This window comes from Oncorhynchus gorbuscha, linkage group LG01 (genome assembly GCF_021184085.1).
Source record: "Oncorhynchus gorbuscha isolate QuinsamMale2020 ecotype Even-year linkage group LG01, OgorEven_v1.0, whole genome shotgun sequence".
In the NCBI taxonomy this organism is placed as follows: Eukaryota; Metazoa; Chordata; class Actinopteri; order Salmoniformes; family Salmonidae; genus Oncorhynchus; species Oncorhynchus gorbuscha.
In genome coordinates, this window is record NC_060173.1 from 854,779 (window position 1) to 869,259 (window position 14,481).

The 14,481-nt window shown below is 45.4% G+C and overlaps 1 protein-coding gene across 1 annotated transcript; it reads left to right on the top strand.

The window, feature by feature from the left end:
• The first annotated feature begins 685 nt into the window (after nucleotides 1-685).
• Nucleotides 686-10,186, top strand: LOC123993945 (immunoglobulin superfamily containing leucine-rich repeat protein 2-like). Its single transcript, XM_046296461.1, has 3 exons — nucleotides 686-875; nucleotides 7,051-7,296; nucleotides 7,742-10,186. The coding sequence occupies exons 2-3, from the start codon at nucleotides 7,060-7,062 to the stop codon at nucleotides 9,638-9,640; spliced, it is 2,136 nt and encodes a 711-aa protein (XP_046152417.1). The 5' UTR covers nucleotides 686-875; nucleotides 7,051-7,059; the 3' UTR covers nucleotides 9,641-10,186.
• The last annotated feature ends 4,295 nt before the right edge of the window (nucleotides 10,187-14,481 follow it).

Sequence of the window (14,481 nt, forward strand, 5' to 3'; positions counted from 1 at the left end):
GTTAACCCTAACCCAATCACATGCACATGCACGCTTTTATTATTGATCTGTTTTTATCTGTTTGGTTGTTTATCAGTTATTTTCTTTGGTGCAAATAAATTCACACTGTAGTGCAATATACATATTTTCCAATTAGCCCAATGCCTCATTATTATAATCATAATGATCAAATGTATCGTCACGTAGCCCTATAATTTCGCCAGCAATTGAGGGACCTCACATTTTCCTGTTCTGTCAATGTGATTTTTTACATTTTTTAGCTTTCATCCATATACGACAACAATAACATGTTTCGTTACAACCATCCAGACCTATTTAAGTCCCCAACTCAACAGAACACAACTCATAATGTTTACAAATAACTCCTCATCTTTTATGTCAAATCTCTCAAGACTGTAACTGGAAAAACCAAATTCTGGGGAGAATGGTGTCAAAAATGAGTTAAGGTCTAAATAACAATGAATTAAACATCAGTGTCTAAATTATCAATATTCTTCGTGGATGGCAGGCGAATCCGGAACCCTTGAAGGCCTATCTTTAATCCAGGACTGATGATGATGAAGGAATGGGAGAGGCTGCCTGCGCGATCACACACTCTACCATCGCTGTGACTAAGGGCAGGAGCGCGCAGTGGACCGTTCGTCCTCTGTCAGTCGCGAGAGGGAACTGGCTCGGATCGCACCGTATCATCCCACCGGAAAAAAATATGTTTCCTCCACCGTCTACTTTATCAGCGTGGAGAAAAGACACGTAAAAGGATCTACTACAGAGGACGTTACTTGTTTTGACCACTAATTTATGTTATAAAGAAGATATAATCTAGACAGTGCCCTGTTAGGAAAACTGCAAGGATTGGGAATTTCAATTTCAGAGAGGTAAGTTGATTGAAATCAGAAAGTAAACTGGAGATAATGATGGGATAATGATGTAAATATATACATGCATATATATATATATATATATATATATATATATATATATATATATATATATATATATATATATATATATGTATATATATATACATGCATTATGACCCCAATATGATGTCTATTCGGCAGTAATGTGGACAAATAGGATTGGATTGATGCATTATCAGACTTTAACCATAGATCCATTCCATGTATAATTAATGTTGCATTTCTCAGCATGAAAAAAAACAACCTCAACACTACTGTATTCTTTATTTGAACACGATTGTTCTTTGTTCAGAAACAAGTGTCGTTTGTGAAGTTATACTTCGGACATCAAAATGACAACAAAAATATACACAAAATGTACAAAACATTAGGAACACCTGCCTAATATTGAGGTGCGACCCCTTTTGCTCTCAGAACAACCTCAATTCGTCGGGGGCCTGGACTCTACAAGGTTTAGAAAGCATTCCACAGGGATGCTGGCCCATGTTGACTCCAATGCTTCACAATGTTGTGTCAAGTTGGCTGGGTGTCCTTTGGGTGGCGGACCATTCCTACAATTAATACACACGGGAAACAGTTGAGTGTGAAAAACCCAGTTGCGTTGCAGTTCTTGACACACCTCTGCACCTGGCACCTACTACCATACCCCGTTCAAAGGCACTTAAATATTTGTCTTGCCCAGTTAATTTGGAAGCTTTGTGATGTTGTAGCTGTATGATTTTGCCTGAACACAGGAAGTTGGTTTCCCTCTCTGAGACACAGCCTAGCCCTGGTCTACTGCAGTAATCCCTAGGCCCTCTCTGAGACACAGCCTAGCCCTGGTCTACTGCAGTAATCCCTAGGCCCTCTCTGAGACACAGCCTAGCCCTGGTCTACTGTAGTAATCCCTATGTCCTCTCTGAGAGACAGCCTAGCCCTGGTCTATTGCAGTAATCCCTAGGCCCTCTCTGAGACACAGCCTAGCCCTGGTCTACTGCAGTAATCCCTAGGCCCTCTCTGAGACACAGCACTGGTCTACTGCAGAAATCCCTGTAACCTCTCCTAGGGACAGCTAAACCCTGGTCTACTGCAGTAATTCCCATAACCTCTCTGAGACACAGCGTAGCCCTGGTCTACTGTAATAATCCCTATAACCTCTCTGAGATACAGCCTAGCCCTGGTCTACTGTAGTAATCCCTATAACCTCTCTGAGACACAGCCTAGCCCTGGTCTACTGTAGTAATCCCTATAAACTTTATGTGACACAGCCTAGCCCTGGTCTACTGCAGTAATCCCTAGGCCCTCTCTGAGACACAGTCCTGGTCTACTGCAGTAATCCCTATAACCTCTCTGAGACACAGTCCTGGTCTACTGCAGTAATCCCTAGGCCCTCTCTGAGACACAGCCTAGCCCTGGTCTACTGTAGTAATCCCTATAACCTCTCTGTGACAGCCCTGGTCTACTGTAGTAATCCTCATAACCTCTCTGAGACACAGCCTAGCCCTGGTCTACTGTAGTAATCCCTATAACCTCTCTGAGACACAGCCAAGCCCTGGTCTACTGCAGTAATCCCTATAATCTCTCTGAGACACAGTCCTGGTCTACTGCAGTAATCCCTAGGCCCTCTCTGAGACACAGCCTAGCCCTGGTCTACTGTAGTAATCCCTATAAACTTTATGTGACACAGCCTAGCCCTGGTCTACTGCAGTAATCCCTAGGCCCTCTCTGAGACACAGTCCTGGTCTACTGTAGTAATCCCTATAACCTCTCTGTGACAGCCCTGGTCTACTGTAGTAATCCTCATAACCTCTCTGAGACACAGCCTAGCCCTGGTCTACTGTAGTAATCCCTATAAACTCTATGTGACACAGCCTAGCCCTGGTCTACTGCAGTAATCCCTAGGCCCTCTCTGAGACACAGTCCTGGTCTACTGTAGTAATCCTCATAACCTCTCTGAGACACAGCCTAGCCCTGGTCTACTGTAGTAATCCCTATAAACTCTATGTGACACAGCCTAGCCCTGGTCTACTGCAGTAATCCCTAGGCCCTCTCTGAGACACAGTCCTGGTCTACTGTAGTAATCCTCATAACCTCTCTGAGACACAGCCTAGCCCTGGTCTACTGTAGTAATCCCTATAACCTCTCTGTGACAGCCCTGGTCTACTGTAGTAATCCTCATAACCTCTCTGAGACACAGCCTAGCCCTGGTCTACTGTAGTAATCCCTATAACCTCTCTGTGACAGCCCTGGTCTACTGTAGTAATCCTCATAACCTCTCTGAGACACAACCTAGCCCTGGTCTACTGAAGTAATCCCTAGGCCCTCTCTGAGACACAGCCCTGGTCTACTGCAGTAATCCCTATAACCTCTCTGAGACACAGTCCTGGTCTACTGCAGTGTAGTGATGTTTGGCGATGTGGTGTACTGTTGTAGTGATGTAATATAGTGATGTAGTGTAGTGATGTGATGTAGTGATATAGTGTAGTGATGTAATGTAATGATATAGTGTAGTGATGTAATGTAGTGATGGAGTGATGTGATGTAATGTAGTGATGTAATGTAGAAATGTAGTGTAGTGATGTAATGTAGAAATGTAGTGTAGTGATGTAATGTAGTGATGTAATGTAGAAATGTAGTGTAGTGATGTAATGTAGTGATGTAGTGTAGTGATGTAATGTAGAAATGTAGTGTAGTGATGTAATGTAGTGATGTAGTGATGTAATGTAGTGATGTAATGTAGTGATGTAATGTAGTGATGTAGTGTAGTGATGTATTGTAGTGATGTAATGTAGAAATGTAGTGTAGTGATGTAATGTAGTGATGTAGTGATGTGATGTAATGTAGTGATGTAGTGTAGTGATGTATTGTAGTGATGTAATGTAGAAATGTAATGTAGTGATGTAATATAGAAATGTAGTGTAGTGATGTAATGTAGTGATGTAATGTAGAAATGTAGTGTAGTGATGTAATGTAGTGATGTAGTGTAGTGATGTATTGTAGTGATGTAATGTAGTGATGTAGTGTAGAGATGTAGTGATGTAGTGTAGTGATGAAGTATAGTGTAGTGGTAGTGGTGTAGTGATGTAATGTAGAAATGTAGTGTAGTGATGTAATGTAGTGATGTAGTGTAGTGATGTATTGTAGTGATGTAATGTAGTGATGTAGTGTAGTGATGAAGTATAGTGTAGTGGTAGTGGTGTAGTGATGTAGTGTAGTTATGTATTGTAGTGATGTAATGTAGTGGTGTAGTGTAGAGATGTAGTTATGTAGTGTAGTGATGTAATGTAGTGATGTAGTGTAGTGATGTAGTGATGTAGTGTAGTGATGTAGTGATGTAATGTAGTGATGTAATGTAGTGATGTAGTGATGTAATGTGGTGATGTAGTGATTTAATGTAGTGATGTAGTGTAGTGATGTAGTGTAGTGATGTAATGCAGTGACATATTGATGTAATGTAGTTATATAGTGTAGTGATGTAATGTTGTGATATTGTGTGGTGATGTAATGTAGTGATATAGTGTAGTAATGTAATGTTGTGATATTGTGTGGTGATGTAATGCAGTGATGTAGTGATATAGTGTAGTGATGTAATGTAAGGATGTAGTGATGTAATATAGTGATGTAATTTAGTGATGTAGTGTAGTGATATAGTGTAGTGCGGTGGTGTAGTGTAGTTATGTAATGTAATGATATAGTGTAGTGATGTAATGTAGTGATATAGTGTAGTGTTGTAGTGCAGTGATGTAGTGATGTAATGTTGTGATATAGTGTAGTGATGTAGTGCAGTGATGTAGTGATGTAATGTTGTGATATAGTGTAGTGTTATCATGATATAGAGTAGGGATGTAGTGTTGTGATGTAGTGTAGTGATGTACTGTAATGATATAGTGCAGGGGTCTAGTGTAGTAATGTAGTGATATAGTGTAGTGTTGTAGTGCAGTGATGTAGTGATGTAATGTTGTGATATAGTGTAGTGTTATCATGATATAGTGTAGGGATGTAGTGTTGTGATGTAGTGTAGTGATGTACTGTAATGATATAGTGCAGGGGTCTAGTGTAGTAATGTAGTGATATAGTGTAGTGTTGTAGTGCAGTGATGTAGTGATGTAATGTTGTGATATAGTGTAGTGTTATCATGATATAGTGTAGGGATGTAGTGTTGTGATGTAATGATACAGTGCAGGGGTCTAGTGTAGTAATGTAATGTAGTGATGTAAGGAAGTAATGTGTAGTTATGTGGTGATGTTTTCTTATGTAGTGTAGTTATGTAAGGATATACTGTAGTAATGTAGGGACATAGTGTAGTGTAGTGATGTGCTGTAGGGCTATAGTGTAGTGATGTACTGTAGGGATGTAGTGTAGTGTAGTGATGTAATGTAATGTAATGATGCAGTGATGTAGTGTAGTGATGAAGCGATGTAGTGTAGTGATATACTGTAATGATGTACTGTTATGATGTAATGTGATGTAGTGATGTAATGTGATGTACTGTACTGATGTGGTGTCGTGATGTAGTGATTTAGTGTTGTGATGTAGTGTAGTGATGTATTGATGTGTCATGATGTAGTGAAGTAGTGATGTAGATTATTGATGCAATGTAGTGATGTCATGATTTAGTGTCGTGATGTCGTAATGTAGTGTAGTGATGTAGTGTAGTGATGTATTGATGTGTCATGATGTAGTGAAGTAGGGATGTAGTTTATTGATGTAGTGATGTAATGTAGTGATGTCATGATTTAGTGTAGTGATGTAGTGATGTATTGATATAGTGTAGTGATGTAGTGTCATCAAGTTTGCGGACGACACAACAGTGGTAGGCTTGATTACCAACAACGACGAGACGGCCTACAGGGAGGAGGTGAGGGTCCTCGGAGTGTGGTGTCAGGAAAATAACCTCACACTCAACGTCAACAAAACTAAGGAGATGATTGTGGACTTCAGGAAACAGCAGAGGGAACACCCCCCTATCCACATCGATGGAACAGTAGTGGAGAGGGTAGTACGTTTTAAGTTCCTCGGCGTACACATCACAGACAAATTGAATTGGTCCACCCACACAGACAGCATCGTGAAGAAGGCGCAGCAGCCCCTCTTCAACCTCAGGAGGCTGAAGAAATTCGACTTGTCACCAAAAGCACTCACAAACTTCTACAGATGCACAATCGAGAGCATCCTGTCGGGCTGTATCACTGCCTGGTACGGCAACTGCTCCGCCCACAACCGTAAGCCTCTCCAGAGGGTAGTGAAGTCTGCACAACGCATCACCGGGGGCAAACTGCCTGCCCTCCAGGACACCTACACCACCCGATGTCACAGGAAGGCCATAAAGATCATCAAGGACAACAACCACCCGAGCCACTGCCTGTTCACCCCGCTATCATCCAGAAGGCGAGGTCAGTACAGGTGCATCAAAGCTGGGACCGAGAGACTGAAAAACAGCTTCTATCTCAAGGCCATCAGACTGTTAAACAGCCACCACTAACATTGAGTGGCTGCTGCCAACACACTGACTCAACTCCAGCCACTTTAATAATGGGAATTGATGGGAAATGATGTAAAATATATCACTAGCCACTTTAAACAATGCTACCTAATATAATGTTTACATACCCTACATTATTCATCTCATATGTATATGTATATACTGTACTCTATATCATCTACTGCATCTTTATGTAATACATGTATCACTAGCCACTTTAACGATGTCACTTGTTTACATACTCATCTCATGTGTATATACTGTACTCGATACCATCTACTGTATCTTGCCTATGCTGCTCTGTACCATCACTCATTCATATATCTTTATGTACATATTCTTTATCCCCTTACCCTTGTGTCTATAAGGTAGTAGTTTTGGAATTGTTAGCTAGATTACTTGTTGGTTATTACTGCATTGTCGGAACTAGAAGCACAAGCATTTCGCTACACTCGCATTAACATCTGCTAACCATGTGTATGTGACAAATACAATTTAATTTGATTTGATTTGATTTGATGTGGTGTCGATGTGATGCAACAGGGATTATAAGGATTATTTCTGTGTAGAGCATTATGATGTATGGGTTTTCTATTTTAAAGATCTGTATAGATTAGCAGAAAATAATCTCATGAATTGTTAATTAACATCTTATCTGTGTGTTCTCAGGTGTTGAACATGGCGTCGTGGCGGCTGGTCTGTGTCCTGGCTGTATGGACCTCTGTGTTGGGTCTGGCCCAGTGTTGTCCAGATACCTGTAGCTGTCTGGATAAATACGCCCACCATTTCGCTGACTGTGCCTACAAAGACCTGCTGTTAGTTCCCGTAGGCCTCCCCTTCAACGTTACCACCCTCTCTCTCTCCGCCAACAAGATCAAACTCCTGAAGGCCAAGAGCTTTATTAACGTCACCCAGGTGTGTTTGTGAATATGGTCCTAACGTCACCCAGGTGTGTTTGTGAATATGGTCCTAACGTCACCCAGGTGTGTGTGAATATGGTCCTAACGTCACCCAGGTGTGTGTGTATATGGTCCTAACATCACCCAGGTGTGTGTGTGTGAATATGGTCCTAACGTCACCAAGGTGTGTTTGTGAATATGGTCCTAACGTCACCCAGGTGTGTTTGTGAATATGGTCCTAACGTCACCAAGGTGTGTTTGAGAATATGGTCCTGTGGGGTTCAGTTTGCAGATCATGGTTCTTGCAAAACCATGATTGTGGGTTTGATTCCCACTGGAGCCAGCCATACGAAAACTGTCTGAAAGCATGACTGCAAGTCACTGGCATATATTATATGATTATATTACATGGGATGGGCTGGGTACAGCAAAAGAGATATTAATAAAGTATTCTTCTTCAGGTGACCTCCCTATGGCTGGCCCACAATGAGATCGTGACCATAGAGAGGGACACCTTGGCACTGCTGATCCAGCTGAGAAACCTGGATGTCAGCTACAATAAGATCATCAGCTTCCCCTGGGAAGACCTGGCCAACCTCACCTCCCTTCAGCTGCTCAAGATGAACAACAACGAGATGATCAACCTCCCTAAATATTCCTTCTCGACTCTCAAAGACCTGAGGTCCCTGAGGATCAACAACAACAGGTTCACTACCATTGTCCAGGGGACCTTCAGCTCTCTGAGCTCCATGTCTCACCTTCAGATCTACAACAACCCCTTCACCTGCTCCTGCAGTCTGGAGTGGCTGAGAGACTGGATCACGGAGTCTAAGATCTCTGTCCCGGAGCAGGACTCTATCGTCTGCGAGGCCCCAGAGCATCTGCAAGGGGCCCTGGTGACCAAAATGCCCAAGCTGGACTGCAAGGCCCCGTCAGTGTCCATCACCTACCAGCCAAACCTGGATAACAATGAACTATACGAGGGCTTTATGGTGATTCTCAACTGTGAGACCAAGGGCAACCCCAAACCAGAGGTCAGCTGGGAGGTGGTGAATGCAGGGAACCAGAAGTTCACATTCAGTTTGCCCTCTGTGGTCAGCATGAATAGTGACTCGCCCATCAATGATAAAAGCACCAACGGCCGGTTCTTGGTCTTCCAAAACGGCACTATGATCATCCCCCGTATGAGCAAGAAGGAGGATGGGAACTACAGCTGCTCAGCTGTCAACGACCTCGGTAAAGCAGACAGCACAGTGAAGGTAGTGGTGACAGGCACCAAGAAACAAGCCATTAACTCCTTGCTGGACACCACAGCAGATAAGATCCTCCGTCCGTCTGGTGGAAACAAGCCGGGGCCTAAGATGACCAACAACATCATCAACTGGCCCAAGTCCGACTCTGAAAAGACCAAGATCGTTCCAACTGGGTCGTCTGTTAAACACGCTGATGGCTCAGTGCAGGCTGGCGAGGGCTCAGAGGAGCTTCCGTTTACCAGGAAGTGTGGCATCAGCGATGGCACTCAGTACATCTCCAATCACGCATTCAACCTCAGTCTGGACCAGCTGAAGCAATATACATTTGATTTAGGTGTCATCGCGTTGGAGGTATCCGAGACGGAGGCCAAAGTGCAGCTCAACCCTCTCCAGCTCCCCAACAGTAAGAACAACCTTCACCTCAGCCACAATGAGAACCTAGAGACCGTCGACAAAGAGCCTTTCAGCCTCTATCAAGGCTCAACCAAAACCCCTCTGGACATGCTCTATCTGTGTTTCAACACTGGTAACGGACACTCTGTAGTGCAGTGGTCCCGGATAGAGGAAGGGATCAACACCTATAAGTTTCAGGGCCTACAGCCAGGCACTAACTACACCCTGTGTCTGACCTATGGAGGGCAGGACTGTCAGGTCCTGGTTGTCTTCACAACCAGGAAGAAGATTCCTTCTCTGTTGATCATAGTGATGGTTAGTACCTTCCTGTTGGTGCTGGCTACAGTCCCTCTGCTGGGAGCAACATGCTGTCATCTCTTAAACAAGTACCAGGGAAAGACTTACAAACTGATCATGAAGGCAGCGCAGAAAAACCCAGATCAAATGGACAAACATATGGTCGGAGGTGATTTTGACCCCCAGGTGTCGTTTGTAGAGTCAGAGAAGAATTCTAACCCAAGTGAGATAGGAGGAGAGGGGGAGGACGGACAGGATGGGGAGGAGGTGGAGGGGAGTTTGGTTATCGAGTCTATCCCGGGTTCTACACTAAAATTTGAGGTGGGTTCGGAGTACAGCGATAGATTACCATTGGGCACCGAGGCGGTGAATATCTCTGAGGATGGAAACGGTAACTACAAAGCGATGAGTCGCTGAGCAGTCCCGTGTGACGCTATCAGAGGAGAGAGAGATTGTAAAATACTTTCAACTACATTTTAAAGCAGGTAGCTCACAGATCATTATTTTACGTAGAAATGATAGCCCTGATGAAGGTGGATAGTTAATTTTACCTCAGAAAGTAAGTGGTAACCCGTTATACCCCAAAGAAGAGACTTGTCCCAAAGCCACTAATGTGCTGAGGGTCATTGTCCTTTTGGAAGGTGAACCTTCACCCCACTCTGAGGTCCTGAGCACTCTGGAGCCTCAGTTTTTCATCAGGACTTCTCTTTACTTTGCTCTGTTCATCTTTCCTTCGATCCTGACTAGTCTCCCAGTCCCTGTCGCTGAAAACAATCCCCACAGATGCTGCCACCACCATGCTTCATTGTAGGTATGGTGCCAGGTTTCCTCCGGACGGAACATTGTCATTCTGGCTAAAGAGTTAAATCTGGGTTTCATCAGACCAGAGTATCTTGTTTCTGATGGTCTGACCATTCTTTAGGTGCCTTTTGACAAACTGGATGGTTCTCCCATCTCCACAGAGGACCTCTGGAGCTCTGTCAGAGTGACCATTGGGTTCCTTGGTCACCTCCCTGCCCAAGGCCCTTCTCCCCCGATAGATCAGTAACACTGCATTCTTGGGGACTTTCAATACTGCAGAAATGTTTTGTTACCCTTCCCTAGATATGTGCCTTGACACAATCCTGTTTTTGAGCTCTATGGACCATTCCTTCCACCTCATGGATTGTTTTTTGCTCTGACATGCCCTGTCAACTGTGGGACCTTATATAGACCGGTGTGTGCCTTTCCAAATCATGTTCAATCAATTGAATTTACCACAGATGGACTCCAATTAAGTTGTAGAAACATCTCAAGGATGAACAATTGAAACAGGATGCACCTGAGCTGAATTTCGAGTCTCATAGCAAAGGGTCTGAATACTTATGTTAATATGTGACCGACCGGCTCAATTCGGTCTTATGTAGCAAAATTTGAAATTGTGTTTTTCATATTGGATAAAAGTAGAGACTCAGAGCTAGAAAATGGTATATCGTACACTACAGTTGAGGAACAATGGGAAATCACTTTTGAGAAAATGGCCCTTGAACATTTTGGTACACCTACTGGAGAGCTCTTCTTTGTCTATACCCATTCAACATCGTTCACACCCTCTTAAACTGTTCGTAAATTTAATCTGAAGTGCCTGAGTGTTTTCTGGGCATTTGTAATCTCAGCGTTGTCAGATTGTATGTTCGTAAATTCAGAGTGTTTCACTGTCGGAGCGTTCAGAGCTGGACGCTCTGGCCGAGGAGTAGGGTTGATCTGAGTGTTCTGACGTAACAACGGCAGTCAATCACTCAAGCTAACGGGCTAATGTTGGCTATCTTGCTAGCTACTTTCAGACACAAATGAGAGAACAGCTCACTCTGACCATTTTACTCACCCTAGGAGAGCTGGGTAGGCTGTTTTATCCAGAGTGTTGGTGACTGCAACTGTGCTGCTGGCAACAATTGAATTATTCTCTTTTGCCAAAGGCCATCAGACGAGAGGCTCTGAAATCGGAGTAGATAGCCAGAGCAAATTACCAGCTACGTCTATCGACAGTTGGCGCAGTGACATCATGAACAGTCTATGAAATGGTTATTTGCATAGAGGAGTCTTTTGTTTGGACATGTAGCTAGCTAGCTAAACAATGAACCATAATCCCAACTCATAACGTTACTACCCTGCATGAATCTGCGGGTAGCTAACCAACCAGGTTCAATGTTACCTAGCTAACATTAGGCTATAATGGCCCTGAGATACAGGTAATATTATTACACAGATCATACACATAACATTAGCTAGCGACCCAAATCAGACTTCATTTGTCACATGCGCCGAATACAACATGTGTAGACTTTACTGTAAAATGCTTACTTACAAGCCCTTAACCAACAGTGCAGTTCAAGAAGAAGAAGATATTTACCAAGTAGACTAAAATAAAAAGAAATAATAAAAAGTAACAGAATAACAATAACAATAACGAGGCTATATACAGGGGGTACCGGTACCGAGTCAGTGTGGAGGGTATATACAGGGGGTACCAGTACCGAGTCAGTGTGGAGGGTATATACAGGGGGCACCGGTACCGAGTCAGTGTGGAGGGTATATACAGGGGGCACCGGTACCGAGTCAGTGTGGAGGGTATATACAGGGGGCACCGGTACCGAGTCAGTGTGGAGGGTATATACAGGGGGCACCGGTACCGAGTCAGTGTGGAGGCTATATACAGGGGGCACCGGTACCGAGTCAATGTGGAGGCTATATACAGGGGGCACCGGTACCGAGTCAGTGTGGAGGCTATATACAGGGGGCACCGGTACCGAGTCAATGTGGAGGCTATATACAGGGGGCACCGGTACCGAGTCAGTGTGGAGGCTATATACAGGGGGCACCGGTACCGAGTCAGTGTGGAGGCTATATACAGGGGGCACCGGTACTGAGTCAGTGTGGAGGCTATATACAGGGGGTACCGGTACCGAGTCAGTGTGGAGGCTATATACAGGGGGCACCGGTACCGAGTCAGTGTGGAGGCTATATACAGGGGGTACCGGTACAGAGTCAGTGTGGAGGCTATATACAGGGGGCACCGGTACTGAGTCAGTGTGGAGGCTATATACAGGGGGCACCGGTACAGAGTCAGTGTGGAGGCTATATACAGGGGGCACCGGTACCGAGTCAGTGTGGAGGCTATATACAGGGGGCACCGGTACCGAGTCAGTGTGGAGGCTATATACAGGGGGCACCGGTACCGAGTCAATGTGGAGGCTATATACAGGGGGCACCGGTACCGAGTCAGTGTGGAGGCTATATACAGGGGGCACCGGTACCGAGTCAGTGTGGAGGCTATATACAGGGGGCACCGGTACCGAGTCAGTGTGGAGGCTATATACAGGGGGCACCGGTACCGAGTCAGTGTGGAGGCTATATACAGGGGGCACCGGTACCGAGTCAATGTGGAGGCTATATACAGGGGGCACCGGTACCGAGTCAGTGTGGAGGCTATATACAGGGGGCACCGGTACCGAGTCAATGTGGAGGCTATATACAGGGGGCACCGGTACCGAGTCAGTGTGGAGGCTATATACAGGGGGCACCGGTACTGAGTCAGTGTGGAGGCTATATACAGGGGGTACCGGTACCGAGTCAGTGTGGAGGCTATATACAGGGGGCACCGGTACTGAGTCAGTGTGGAGGCTATATACAGGGGGTACCGGTACCGAGTCAGTGTGGAGGCTATATACAGGGGGCACCGGTACCGAGTCAGTGTGGAGGCTATATACAGGGGGTACCGGTACAGAGTCAGTGTGGAGGCTATATACAGGGGGCACCGGTACTGAGTCAGTGTGGAGGCTATATACAGGGGGTACCGGTACCGAGTCAGTGTGGAGGCTATATACAGGGGGCACCGGTACTGAGTCAGTGTGGAGGCTATATACAGGGGGTACCGGTACCGAGTCAGTGTGGAGGCTATATACAGGGGGCACCGGTACCGAGTCAGTGTGGAGGCTATATACAGGGGGTACCGGTACAGAGTCAGTGTGGAGGCTATATACAGGGGGCACGGGTACTGAGTCAGTGTGGAGGCTATATACAGGGGGCACCGGTACAGAGTCAGTGTGGAGGCTATATACAGGGGGCACCGGTACCGAGTCAGTGTGGAGGCTATATACAGGGGGCACCGGTACCGAGTCAGTGTGGAGGCTATATACAGGGGGCACCGGTACCGAGTCAATGTGGAGGCTATATACAGGGGGCACCGGTACCGAGTCAGTGTGGAGGCTATATACAGGGGGCACCGGTACCGAGTCAGTGTGGAGGGTATATACAGGGGGCACCGGTACCGAGTCAGTGTGCGGGGGTACAGGCTATTTGCGGTAATCTCTACATGTAGTTGGGGGCGAAGTGACTATGCAATGGCAACAAACAAACAAACAGCGAATAGCAGCAGTGTACAAAAGGGAGGGGGGGGTCAATGTAAATAGTCCGGTGGCAATTTTATGAATTGTTCAGGAGTCTTATGACTTGGGGGTAGAAGCTGTTGAGGAGCCTTTTGGTCCGAGACTTGGTGCTCCCGTACCGTTTGCCGTGCGATAACAGAGAAAACAGTCTCTGACAATTTTATGGGCTTCCCTCTGACACCGCCTATTATATAGGTCCTAGATTGCAGTTAAGTTGGCCCCAGTGATGTACTGGGACATTCGCATTACCCTCTGTAGCGCTTTACAGTCAGATGCCGAGCAGTTACCATACAAGGCGTTGATGCAACCGGTCAGGATGTTCTCAATGGTGCAGCTGTAGAATCTTTTGAGGATCAGGGGACCCATGCCAAATCTTTTCAGTCTCCTGAGGGGGAAAAGGTTTTGTCGTGCCCTCTTCATGACTGTCTTGGTATGTTAGGACCATGATAGTTTGTTGGTGATGTGGACACCAAGTAACTGGAAACTCTCGACCCGCTCCACTACAGCCCCGTCGATGTTAATGGTGGCCTGTTCGGCCCTCCTTTTCCTGTAGTCCACGATCAGCTCCTTAGTCTTGCTCACATTGAGGGAGAGGTTGTTCTCCTGGCACCACACTGCCAGTTCTCTGACCTCCTCCCTATAGGCTGTCTCATCGTTGTCGGTGATCAGGCCTACCACTCTTGTGTCGTCAGAAAACTTAATGATGGTGTTGGAGTCATGTTTGGCCACGCAGTCGTGGGTGAACAGGGAATATAGGGGTGGACTAAGTACACACCCCTGAGGGGCCCCAATGTTAAGGATTAGCGTGACAGACGTGTTGTTGCCTACTCTTAC